The sequence below is a fragment of the Tauraco erythrolophus genome, chromosome 11 (genome assembly GCF_009769465.1).
Source record: "Tauraco erythrolophus isolate bTauEry1 chromosome 11, bTauEry1.pri, whole genome shotgun sequence".
Taxonomy (NCBI): domain Eukaryota; kingdom Metazoa; phylum Chordata; class Aves; order Musophagiformes; family Musophagidae; genus Tauraco; species Tauraco erythrolophus.
The window spans coordinates 15,221,330-15,233,864 of record NC_141475.1 but is presented as its reverse complement, the minus strand read 5'-3'; the positions used below and the strand labels follow the sequence as shown (position 1 = coordinate 15,233,864).

The 12,535-nt window shown below is 43.7% G+C and overlaps 2 protein-coding genes across 2 annotated transcripts; one reads left to right on the top strand and one right to left on the bottom strand.

Moving 5' to 3' along the window:
- Positions 1 to 1,584: 1,584 nt before the first annotated feature.
- On the bottom strand, positions 1,585 to 1,866 carry NCBP2AS2 (NCBP2 antisense 2 (head to head)). The gene has a single exon (XM_086618072.1). The coding sequence runs from the start codon at positions 1,864 to 1,866 to the stop codon at positions 1,585 to 1,587; it is 282 nt and encodes a 93-aa protein (XP_086474198.1).
- A 159-nt stretch (positions 1,867 to 2,025) lies between these two features.
- Positions 2,026 to 4,978, top strand: NCBP2 (nuclear cap binding protein subunit 2). The gene is made up of 4 exons (XM_086618264.1): positions 2,026 to 2,106; positions 2,205 to 2,386; positions 3,155 to 3,293; positions 3,892 to 4,978. Exons 1-4 carry the CDS (start codon positions 2,026 to 2,028, stop codon positions 3,961 to 3,963), a joined length of 474 nt encoding a protein of 157 aa, XP_086474390.1. The 3' UTR covers positions 3,964 to 4,978.
- The last annotated feature ends 7,557 nt before the right edge of the window (positions 4,979 to 12,535 follow it).

The window sequence follows — 12,535 nt, the reverse complement described above, 5'->3', positions numbered from 1 at the left end:
CCATCTACCATTTTAAGGAACATAGCTCTTGCTGTCTTGTAAAGCATTTTGCGTTACAAGTCTCCCCTACATGTTCATCCTACATCCTTCATCCCTCGTGATTGACAAGCCTGTAAATTAAAGGTGCATGTTTAGGGGGGGGAGGTACAGGGAGATGGGGTGCATGTATGGTTGTACTGATGATTTATGAAGTAGTGGAAATAGTTATGAAAGTGTCATGACACCAAACATATTTTCTAAGTTATTCCCTTTTTACTCTCTTACATTGGGATGACAGCCGTGTGCCACAGCCGGTACTCCGTATCCAGCTTACTGTTTTCAGCTTTCTTACACAGCTGGAGCTTGGAGAATGACTTTCATAAAACTTATGATCTCTGGCAATCTCAGCGGGGTATATACTGAAACTCTTCAGAGATGTGATGGAGCATCATTCCCATGGCACGATGACTTCTCTACTGCTGCACAGGTAACCTATGATAGAGCCAGGAAGAGAACCTGGACTACAAATACTAACTCAGACTGAAAATACTGCTAGATCCAGTTTTCCCATCCATGCACACCTAAGTCTTTGTTAGTAGAAGGTTTAATTTTACTAGCAAGGCTGGAAACTGTGTCTCAGATAATTGGCAGGGTTCTTTTCACCTGGGGTGATACAAAGAATGGAAATCACCCTCCCCAGTTAACTAAGCATCTCAGTCAACTTAACTAAATGGTGAAACATGCTAGGAAGGAAGGTTCATTACTTTAGTCTCCTATACGTTGTTAGATACAGCAGCTTAAGTAAACCAGCCCAGTGCATCACATACGATGGATATATCCTTTTCCACATTTATATTTAGGATGGCTCTATTGGTCATTTTTTCCCCCTAAACCCTTCTTGCTACCATAGACTTGAGGTGTGCTTTTAGGATATCCACTGAATGTCTTTTACCTGCCTGTAAAATAGGCGATTATCCTAATCACCACATCAGTCACCACATCAATGGCATTTAGAGCTCTTTTTGTATCCAAGATGTATCGAATGTAGAATATTGCTGTTGTATAGACAGGCATTGTTAAAGGAACTCCAACGATAAATTTGGTTTTATTTCAAGTTTCTTATCAAGCACTTAAAGTGACAATCTTGACAGTATTCTGGACAATGTTTCATCTGAGTGTGCCTTCCGCCTGTTACTGACTATCGTGGAAAGTGTAAACTGGCTTTGAAATGAAAATCCATCATACCAATAAGCAGCATGCTTCACGTTTTCATGCTCGGAGTCAGGAACCATTCAGGGCCGGATGCTATGGAAAAGCTGCACAAGTCCGCAGCTCGCCATCCGCGTTACCCAGGCCGGGGCAACGCTGGCGTCCTCCGCGGCTGGTGCTGCGCGCCAGTGCGCCGTGACGGTTCAGGGGAGGCTGGCGGGGTCCGGCCGGCAGCAGCAGCCCGTCACCAAGGCCCCGGGAGCCGTTCACCCGCCGGCTCCAACGCGCTCGTCCTCCTGCGCCCGGCGCGGTGCAGCGGTCGCGGTTTCCTCCTCCTCCCTCGTCGGATCCTGCGCCGGCTGCGGCTCCACAGCTGCCTCCCGCTCGCTGCGGCGGTCATGGCGCCGCTCCGGGGCGGCCGCCCCGGCCCGGCCCGCGCCCGGGGGGCCGCGGCCAGCCCCGCGCCCGGGCGCCGTCCTTGAGCTCCCCGAGGAAGGCGTCGCGGAAGCGGAGCAGGCGGGGGCCCAGGCCCCGCGCCGCCTGGCGGGCGCCGAGCTGCCCGCGGGTGATGGCGGCGGCGGTGAGGCGGGCGGCGGCGCGGATGGGCCGCGACTCGGAGAGCTGCTCGATGAGGCGCGGGCTGCTGAGGAGCGCGAGCAGCAGCCGCCGCAGCGCCATCCTGCGCCTCCTCTCGCGAGATCGGCGCCGACGCCCCGCCTCTCTCGCGAGGGCCGGGGACGCGTCGCCATTGGCTGCCCGCCCGGCGGCCGCGGGTCGCGCGCGCGGGGCGGCGGCGGGGCGGGAGGGCGCTGCGGGGCGGCGGGCGGCCGCGCCGCCATGTGCACCAGCGGGACGCTGAGCATCCTGCGCAGCGACTCGTACGCCGACCTCAGCCAGTACCGGGACCAGCACTTCCGGGTGAGCGGGGCGCCTCTGCCGCCGCCGGGGGCGGGGACCGCGCGGTCCCGGGCGCGGTCGTGAGCCCGCCGTGCACTAACGCTGTCGTTGCGGCTCAGGGCACGCGGTACGACCAGGAGCGGCTGCTGAGGAAGAGCTGCACGCTGTACGTGGGGAACCTCTCCTTCTACACGACGGAGGAGCAGATCCACGAGCTCTTCGGCAAGAGCGGCGACATCAAGAAGGTCATCATGGGGCTGGACAAAGTGAAGAAGACCGCCTGCGGCTTCTGCTTCGTGGAGTATCCTTCTGCGGGCCCGGCCCTGCTGCCCAGCCGCCGCTGGAGCCGGGCGCGGGGAGCGGGCCCCGTGCTGGGGTGGCCGCAGCGGTGGGCAGGAGCCGTCAGGGCGTGGGCGAGCTGAAGTGCAGGTTCTTAGTCACGGGAAAGTTATCCGAGGATAAGATTGTTTGGTTGCTCGCGTGTCTGGGGGGGATCTGGGCGAGAGGGGGCAAACATAGACTGCACATCGTGTGGGGGTTACTGGGTTGCTTTCACTCCGATACTCCAAGCTACACTTCTTTTAGGTAGTTGATCTCTGCTGTAAAAGCGTGTTCTTTAGTGCCAGGGTAAAGAGGGGCTTCTTTTCTGTCTGCTGGTATCTTGCCTCCCTGTGATGTGTTGACTGTGCTACACGCAAGTCTCTTTGGAGATCGTTGCAAGTGGTTCCAGTGGGCTCACTGAAATGGTGAAGTTTGCAGCATGAACAGCGCATGCATGGGGCGTCTCTTTTGTTCTTTAGTAATAGACCTTTATGCTTTTCAGGATGAGTGTGGTTAAAGAACTTGATCCAATACATGCATTTTTAATGTGCTCGGATTCCTGCACATTGCTCTGGTTCACCAGCAGTTTTCTCAGCCCACATAGCTTCATAAAAGCGATTGTTTTTGTAAGTGACTGAGCAGGAACCTGATTCAGACAAATACTTGGTTTTGTAGCCCATTTGTTATTGTTCTTTTTTCCGCATGTTGAAAATAGAAGCCTGGGTTTTTTCATTAACCTGTTCCTAAGGTATTATGCAAGAGGAGATGCTGAAAATGCGATGCGATACATCAATGGAACCAGACTTGATGATAGGATCATAAGGACAGACTGGGATGCAGGATTTAAGGAGGGTAGGCAGTACGGTCGTGGAAGATCAGGGGGCCAGGTAGGTTGTTGCACAGCCTAGTTTTTAAGTGACTAGGGACTTTGCCAAATTATTGGGTTTTGAGTGGATGCACTCAGAACAACTTCAGAAATAGCAGCTTAAGAATTACTGTCAAAGGTAGCAGTATGCCTTAGTCTGTAAGGTATCTTACCAATGACAATGTTATCTGCCAAGAACGAGTAACTTTCTCGTATGTTTCATTGAAGGTACTTTCAGAAACTTAGCTTCTTGGGGAGGTGATGCTTATAAATAAGCCCAGAAAACATAAGGCTGTCAAGAACACAAAGGACAGCCTTTAGCTTACCTAAAGTTGAGCAGGTAGCAGATGTTTTTACTGCTGAAGCATGAGACTGGCCATCCTCACTTGGACTGTCTCGATTAGAGAGTCCTCCTGGACATTATTAAAAAGGAAGTTAGTTTATACTGTATTCCAGCGCTTCTGCATGATGCGCTTTGCCTTCTGTTTTGTCAGTCACTCCTTGTGGCCACTTAACGTGTTGTGAAATCAGTTTGACTATGTTCTGATGGTGTAATGATTTTTGAGAAATTGTTTTTCTTTGTCTTTACTGGGCTTCCTTTTGTTTTCCTCCTTCCTAAGGTCCGAGATGAATATCGGCAAGACTATGATGCTGGAAGAGGTGGCTATGGCAAAACTGTTCAGTGCCAGTGAGTAGCGAATGACTCATCAGCCTCACAGGAGAAGTAAATCTGCATTGTAGATGTCACAGGCTCAAAGTAGGTCAGTTGCACACAAATTTATGTAGCTAGAAATTCACAGAAACTCCTGTCCATGTTCCTGTGATCACATAGGATGTTCAGTATCTTTTCCGTTTTAATACCGGGATCCAAAGCATTGCAGAGGACCTGAGAGCAAGGTTTTAAGCAATAGTATGAGTAAGACTTTGGTCTCTAAATGCTGCTGTAACTCTACTAAAAGGAGCAGAGGTTTAACAGTATGGTGCTTTTTTTCACTGGCAAAACTTGATTATTCTATCGGTGGGTTTTGTTTACATTGGTATCACAGGGTGGAGAGTGGTGATAAAGGAGGATTAGTGTGTGTTTCAGAGAGGAAAGAAAAAAGCAAAGAGCCCGAAAAGGAATTTCTAGGGAAATTTTCCAATTTCTAGGGAAGAGTTAAAGTTGCAGATTTTTTGGGATTACTGGATTAGCGTCCTTTTACACTGATGCTGTTCTTAGCTCACCTATGCGAATGGCCACAATAAAACAAGTCAGATTGATGATCTTGGTATTCATCCAGTGTGAAGCAAGCCTAGCAGAGGGCGGAAAACAGACCCTTGCAGTCTTCTACAAGGTATAATGTGATTGCATGATTCAGAACCATTTTTCTTTGTGGGATACGAAGAACAGCAAGTGTAAGAATTACAGTAGCAGTTGTTTTCCCAGTTGCAGTTTTTGCTACTGTCTGGTAGCTCTCTACAGCCTTAATATTTGAGGAACAGTATCTTTCCTGTGCCTACAAGGATGACATGAAGCCAGGTTGTACAGTTACTCCCAGAAATGGGACGTTCGAGGAAATGTGTGTATATTGAGAAATTTGATCTCAAAATAGATTTTTCTATTTGAGAAACCTTATTTCAGACAAAGGTAAAAATCAAAACAAGATGAGCTTTGAGAGGAGCCTTACTTTCTACTGAGCATGTGGTAAGAATGGTAAAAGAATTGCAGGACTGTATAGATTTATTTTTTCTTTCCCTTCTGGATCTTATTAATGCTGCTAGTCTGTGTGATGGGATTTTGGTGTACTGCAGACATAGGAATAAAAATAATTAGTGATCCCAAGATCAGTGGAATTCACCTGCAGAAATGAAATAGTCTAAAAGGAACTGTTGCAGGGCTTTGGATTTTTTTTTTTTTTAATGGACATCTGAGTTCTTTGGAAATTGCAATTCATAAAGTTTTGTCCAAATACCTTGTTGCGCATGACTCCTTAAAAACCAGTAAAATACCGTGTATGTAAAAGTTGATCTTTACTCACTGAAGATATTGTTGGCAATCTTGCTGCGTTTCTGGTGTACACTTTGTCACAAATTGGAAATACAGTGAGATAGAACAGCTGCAATGAGACTTTGCTTACTTAGGAAGCAAGATTTTGGGTGGGCTTTGGCTTTTTTGGCACGGAGTATAACTAGATTTTCACAACCACTTGGTGCTGGTCTGCAAACAAGACTTTGAACAAAGTTACCTTCTTCTGTGTAGTACATTTGATTATGAGTTTACAGACTGTAATCTGCTCTGGGAAACCTCTGAAGTTTATTTTTCATTGTATCAATTTTGTATAAAAATTTGTGTTACAAAAACACCAAGTCACTTCCAAATAAAGCTGCAACATTAAAATGGATTGTTACTTTCTTAACAGAATCAGTGAGAGAAAGGAGCTATATTCAGACCCTTGTCCGCATCCCTTGTTCGAGTGTCTTGTAAGATGGCGAGAGTGAACGTTTCTTCCCTTTTACTGGATTTTTGGTCTTGTTTGGTTCTTAACTGGATGCTGGAAGATGTTTGGTTAATGCTCTCCATTATGGTACTTTTTGGATTACAGAACTGATACTGAAGTGGATGTGAAAGTCCTTGGTGTATAACAAATAGTTTTCAAGGTGCACTTCATTATAAAAATGAGGTTTAAAATAAGTGCTACAAGACAGTCATTCTCAAATTAAATAGAGATGATAATAAGTTTTTTCCCCTCAAAACCAGCCACACACATCACTGTCTTTTGCTGCATATGTGCAATGTATAAGGAAAGATTTTGTTTTAAAGTGAAATTTTCTGTGTTGAGAGAGGTTTCACTCAAGATGGGATTTAAAAACGCATGATATATCATGTGAAGTCCTAGTTGTCTCAGAAGTGCATATAGAGGAAATTGCTTGAACGTGGTTTGATTTTTGCCTTCCCTAATTGAAATCGGACATGGCTCTGCTGAAGCTACTGCTTAACAAAAGTAACTAAATTAAGTCTTTAAAGCTTGGCTGGCGCTTCTTTAGCTTTTTTACATGTCAGTTTGTTGTGATTAGGTTCCGTTGGAAGTATAGGATCCCCTGTGATTTTTTTGACATGCCAGTTTATTATGATTATATACATTTTCATAGAAGTTTAAGCTCTATATTAGCTTTTCTAAATACTTGTTCATCATAATTAAGTACTTTTATGGAATTGTATCCATAAGGGAATACAGAAGCTAAGAATTTTGAGTGGAAGCTTAGATGTGCCTTGATGGAAGAGAGATCGTTACAAACTAAGGCAGAGAGCACTTAAGTCTCTTCCTCAGAGTTCATGCAGCCTCATGGTGAATTGATTTTCATGCCTCTCTTTGGCACCAATAGCTGCAAATAAGGTTTGTATTCACAGCATTTGAGTCTGTATTACAAGTAGAGTGTAAATCAGAGCATTAAAGACCTTCGTTTTCAATGACTGACAACAATGTACCCACCCCTGCAGGCTAGTGTCAAGGTGATCGTTGTACTAGTCGGGTTATTTACTACCCTGTGCAGCAGCAGAGTTCCTGCTCAGGTTGTTGCCAGTGCGACCAGCATTGGTGTTAATGTAATGGTTCTTTCTACACAGATAATTCTGAAAGACCATTAAAGTATTTAAGCTAATATCCAGCACCTCATATTCCATATCTTGTCAGATTAGACTTCTTGCAAAGGTGAAAATTGATGAACTCCACTAAAATTGACATGATTCGTACAAAGGCTTTCATCTCTACAGTCAGAGGAAAGCAGTCCGCAGGGACTGTACATCAAATAAACTGTTGTCCATTTGAGTTTCTAAAGCACAGATTGTTCCTTATGCTCCAGCATATAAGCGAAGAAGAATTGGAGTGGGTGTTTTCCTTTGCAGTCTCTCGGATTTCTGCTCCTAGCTGAGTATATTTGTTACTTCCAGGTAAGTGTAGGGCCTGATATGACTACAGGTGAAGTACCAGAAAATTGGTGAAGACTGCAGAGAGAAGCATCCTGGGTTTCAAAAAAGTCTTTCCATGTTTGGGAAGTAATGACCTAATTTATTAATTGTCTGCTTTCATATGCCTCCTGCCTGTTCCTATCTAAGTAAGCTTTTGCACAAGAGATTGGATATGCTCAGAGCTACTCTGTAGTAATGCACACAACTCCTCTGCTCTCCCTTTTAGGTTAACTAGATGGTGTAAATATTTCTCAGTTCAGTGGAGGAGGCCTCCCTGCCCTTGTCCGGCTAAGACCATTGTTGAGTTCCACCTTGGGACTGGCAGGTGTTATCTCCATTACTGCTTCATCTCTTTCTCTATCCCATGTAAACAGAGGAAGGTTATTCAAGGTTGACTATGTTTGTATCCCAAAGTTTCAGTAATGGTGCAAATTGAAAACAGGCCATGCTCCTTTCTAAAAAACGTGCTCTAACCAGAGTGGATGAAAAGCCATAGTAAAGAAAAGAGAGTTTCTTTTTTGGCGTCATCTACTCATTTTTTAAGAATTAATTTATGATTTGTATTCTGAGGTAGAAGGCTTCTAGCATAAAGCTCCTTTGAGGCTCATTTTCAGACCTTAAATTGAACTGTTAAGAGAGCTTACTACTTTCTTCCACCTCCAAACACAGCCATCAGCACTGCACAAGGAGACACCATAGAAGTTGAGATTAAGCAAATTGGCCATGATCTTGTCTATTCTAGAGCCTTGTACAGCCCATAAGGTATACGTACACTCAAGGTTAGGACTGTGCACTTCCGGCATCTGAAGTTTCCAGTATAGTGTCCCATTGTAGACATGATTGATTCTAGAAAACATAATTTGAGAGAAAAATAGACCACAAAAGAGGTCTTCTGCAGGTTCTACTTTCTTAATCCTTCACAGTTACGTTTTATCTTGTACAGCACATTGTGGATCGGGATTGAGCAGAGTCTTATATGTTCCATTTTAATTTCTGGGCAAATGATCTTGGTCTCGATAATCCGTAAAAATATAGTATTCGTATGTTAAGACCGTATAACTTCACCTAATGTCTGCACCACAAAGGTAGAAAGGATATATTGCATCCGTGTCAGCTGAAGACAGAGTTACATGAAGAGGAAAGTTTACTAACCTTCAGAAACTGCTTTCCAAAAGCAGGAGAAATCCTTTCTTGTGTATGAGTTCCACAGTTTATGAAGATTATCTTCCTGCCACTCGGCTTTCCCAACCCACTTTCGAAGACAAAGATGTACTTCAGTGAGGTAATATTCTCCCAAGATTATTTTAGCTTCTACCTGAAGGTTGTTTGAGTGTCTACGAGGGTTCTTTACAGAAAGATTAAAAAAAAAAAGATAAATAGGTAGCCAAGCACTTCTTTGCAATGCTTACTAATGAGTATGTTCAGCAGCACAAGTAAAATGCCAGATGGCTCCCTCTAGTGACTTGAAAATTAGCATGCTTTCATATTCTGACAGCAAGGACGGTTGCTGAAAGCTGTCTGGTGTAGCATGCTGCGTGTCTTACTGTCTCAAGATTTTACTTTGGTTTGTGTTGTAAAACCCTTTCTTGACTGTTCAGTAGGTGCAGCAGTTCTGGTTAAATGTTCCTCCCAGAAGCTTTCTCTTGTTCTCCAGTGGTCATCTCTGGCTACGTAAAACCTGCTTATAGTTTATTCTGTTATCCTCCAGCGAAGTCTAGACAAAGCCAATTGCTTCTGTCCTGACAGGAAAATCTACCACTGTTCCAGAAGCTGCATGAGGGGCTGAGTCAGGATTTCAAACGCCAAGTTGCACAGAGAGAATCTGAAATACCTTCCGTCAAAAAATAGTGTGAATTAAGCATTACTCAGTTAATGACTGGGAAACATCTTTCTTGAGTGCCTTGAGGATGAGTATATTTTTGAAAATAAGACTGCATCTTAAGTAATTTGTTGGCTTTCTATAATTAAAGCTACCTCTGATTTCCTTTTCAAGGTGGGCAATTTATTGATTCCTCTGGGACTGATATTTTTCAATTAGGACAGTATTGAACCACAATTTGTGTTATTTCAGCTATAATTAAAAGACTCTTTTTTTCTCAGAACACAATTTGAAAAAAAAGGAGAAATAAAATTTGCTATCTTGGTATTTCTTCAGTTACATGCAACATAAATATCAACATAAATTAGCCTAATCGAGTCAGCTTGTGATTAGGTTTCTGGACAATGAAGCTTTTCCCTTCTGTACTGATCGCTCCCTGCAAGCCACGATTTGAAAAGGAGATTCTGATTTTCTGGTTAGAAGGGATAAAAATATATTAAGTATTAATAATACATACTTGTCTTTAGATCTGTATCTCATGCACAGTTTGAATTGCTTCAGACTGAACTTGTTTGATTTCTGACTTCAAAATAGTGGTATTGTTATTTTATATTTTGTGTCTTTAAATATATTTATGGGGAAATTTTCTGACTTAAAAAAGCATTGCTAGTCTGTTCAGATTAATTTCGTTATAAGTTAGTGCTTTTTGTTGTGTGTTTGGTTTTCTGTAATATCACTGTTTTGCAACATTTTAAGTTACTTTGCGTGAAAACAAAACCCCTGTCAGCTTGTCACATTGCCACAAGATGTCATGAGAAGCCATGTCTCTCCAAGATGAGTGTGCTCTGCAAGTCCTCACGATCAGCCAAGTCAAGTGGTTGTTCTGGAGCAACATGTTCTGAAAACATCTAATTTCACCATACAGCTAATGCAGTGTCTCAACTTCTTGAAGAAACTCTTTCATATTAGGAGTCTGCTTGAAACAAAAATGACTGGTGACTGACTAAACTATCTTCTAACATACCCTGAAGCAGCAGAGGTCGAAGTGCCTTAAGGTTACTGAGATGTAGCATGTCTTGCCACACTAAGCACTGTAGAACTGAAAAGTTCTGTATGTGGTAACCATGATTGTGCGTGCTGGCAAAGGACTGGTTTGTGGTTTGATTTTTATAGTTCCCCCACGCCCCGCCCCTCCTCTGAATCTGCTCCAGTAAGAGGAGAAATGTGTTTCCAGGAACTGGAAAGGACTTTTTCCCATTAAATCCAGGAATGTCCCAGAGTCTCTGCACTTTTGCTTCTGCTTTTAAATTCCCAGCGGAATTTCCTCTTTGAAATCTACATGTTAGCTTGAAAAAGCCTTCAAGGAGCAACTTTGCAACATTTCATCCCACACAACTGTAAGGAGAAATTTTTTGGTGTTGTCTAAGCTTGCCCAAGGGAAACTCAGCAGAGAATTTTTAAGTTACTCGGATCTCATACACACACCTTGAGTCATGGAGGACTTTTTAATGAATTGTTTTATAGAGTGCCGTCCTGTCAGGAACTTAGTTTTATCTGCTGTTGAGTTCAGTGAGATCTGTGTGCGTAGTGCTGAAGTACTGAGTGTGCTTTAATGGATTTTAACTTATTTCTGCATAAACTAAACATAAAACATGCTAACATGGCAAGAGAATTCTTGAAATGTTATGTGGGGGTAGTACTGACTCCTGAGTTATATCTCAAAATGAGTCAGGGAGACTGAGAACAAATGGCACCAAAAGTAACTACAGGATTTTAGAAGGAGAGATTCAAAATCCCTCTGGGTTAGTGTCCAAAATCACTTGCACAGCATTATTTTTCTCAGAATACAAGGCCATGAGGGCCAACAAATATGACTTGGTCTATGGAGTTTGACAGAGAAAGACCTTGCTTCAGAAGAGCTCAGAAGGCTGGTAGGATGTGAAAAGTGAGGGAAGATTCTGGCTGATTAGTGCTAATCCAGTAATTCATATTCTAGACACAAAACAGTCACCAAGGCAAAGTTAATAAAACATTAAAAGCAGCCCAGTACCCTGAATAAATACATGGTGTCCATTAACAGTCCCCTGATATGGTGGTAACTCTGTGTTCGAACATGTATTTTCCCCTAAAGGTATTTAATTGAACTGAAACTGGTGTGAGACTGAGTTTGCTATGATTGATTCATTCCCTGTTAGAAAACAAAATCACTTTGATCTGTGTGAACGAATGGTTCTGTTTCTTGTTGTGCTCTGTGAATTGTCTTCTCAGTTGAGCTGAGTGCTTCGCAGGCTGAAGTACTCTTGAGCGGTGCACACCTCAGCAGGCACAACGCGTTCATTGTTGTCCATATGGAGATGAAGAGAACTGACAATGAAATAATTTTAATCTCGTTATAGGAAAGAATCTGCCAGGGCGCCAACTCCAGGCAAATCTGAAAGTAATTAGCCATTCCCAGACCCAGAGCTGTCCTGAGAGGAAACATATCATACAAAGCTGTATGCTTCAAGTATAAGGTGCTCAGGATTTTGGTGGTCTCAGACTGTAGAGTTTGATGGGAGCACTGGAGAGAGCATATTTTCACTGCATGTTTGCAGAAGGACGTGTCTATCCCACCCGCTGAAGGACAATCAGTGTTATATCTGGTAAAGGCTTCAGAGAATACAGACAGCTGTACTGTGACAGCCTTCCATGTAGAGGGTCAGGGTGCTTTTCCTTGCATGCATGGCACTATAACAAAGCTTATTGTTTTCCTTTTTTAATGGTTGTGGCAGGTGCTTCTCTGTTCAGGAGAAGTTTCGTTACAGCTGTTAAGTCTAGGAAAACTTAATATGCTCAATGGGTATACAGATACAACCACACAGAGTTTAGTCTGGGTTGAAGTTAATGTGAGGGTATTTATTTCAGTTTTTGATATTTTAGGTTTTAATGAATTCGAATGAGTATTTTAGTGCATATAAAATCATAGAATCATAGAATGGTTTGCGTTGGATGGGACCTTAAAGATCATCTAGTTCCAAGCCCCCTGCCATGGGCAGAGACACCTACTAGATCATAGAATCATAGAATGGTTAGGGCTGGAAGGGACCTTCAAAGGTCATCTAGTCCAACCCCCCTGCAAGGAACAGGGATATCTCCAACTAGATCAGGTGGCTCAGGGCCTTGTCCAACCTGGCCTTGAACGTCTCCAGGGATGGAGCATCCACCACCTCTCTGGGCAACCTGTTCCAGTTTTCTACAACTCTCATGGTAAAAAATTTTTTCCTAATATCCAATCTGAATCTACCTCCCTCTATTTTAAAACCATTACCCCTTGTCCTATCACAACAGGCCCTCCTGAACAGCCTCTCCCCATCTTTCTTGTAGGCCCCCTTGAGGTACTGGAAGACCACTATAAGGTCACCCCGGAGCCTCCTCTTCTCCAGGCTGAACAGCCCCAACTCTTTCAGCCTGTCCTCATAGGAAAGGTGCTCCAGCCCTCTTATCATCTTCGTGGCCCTCC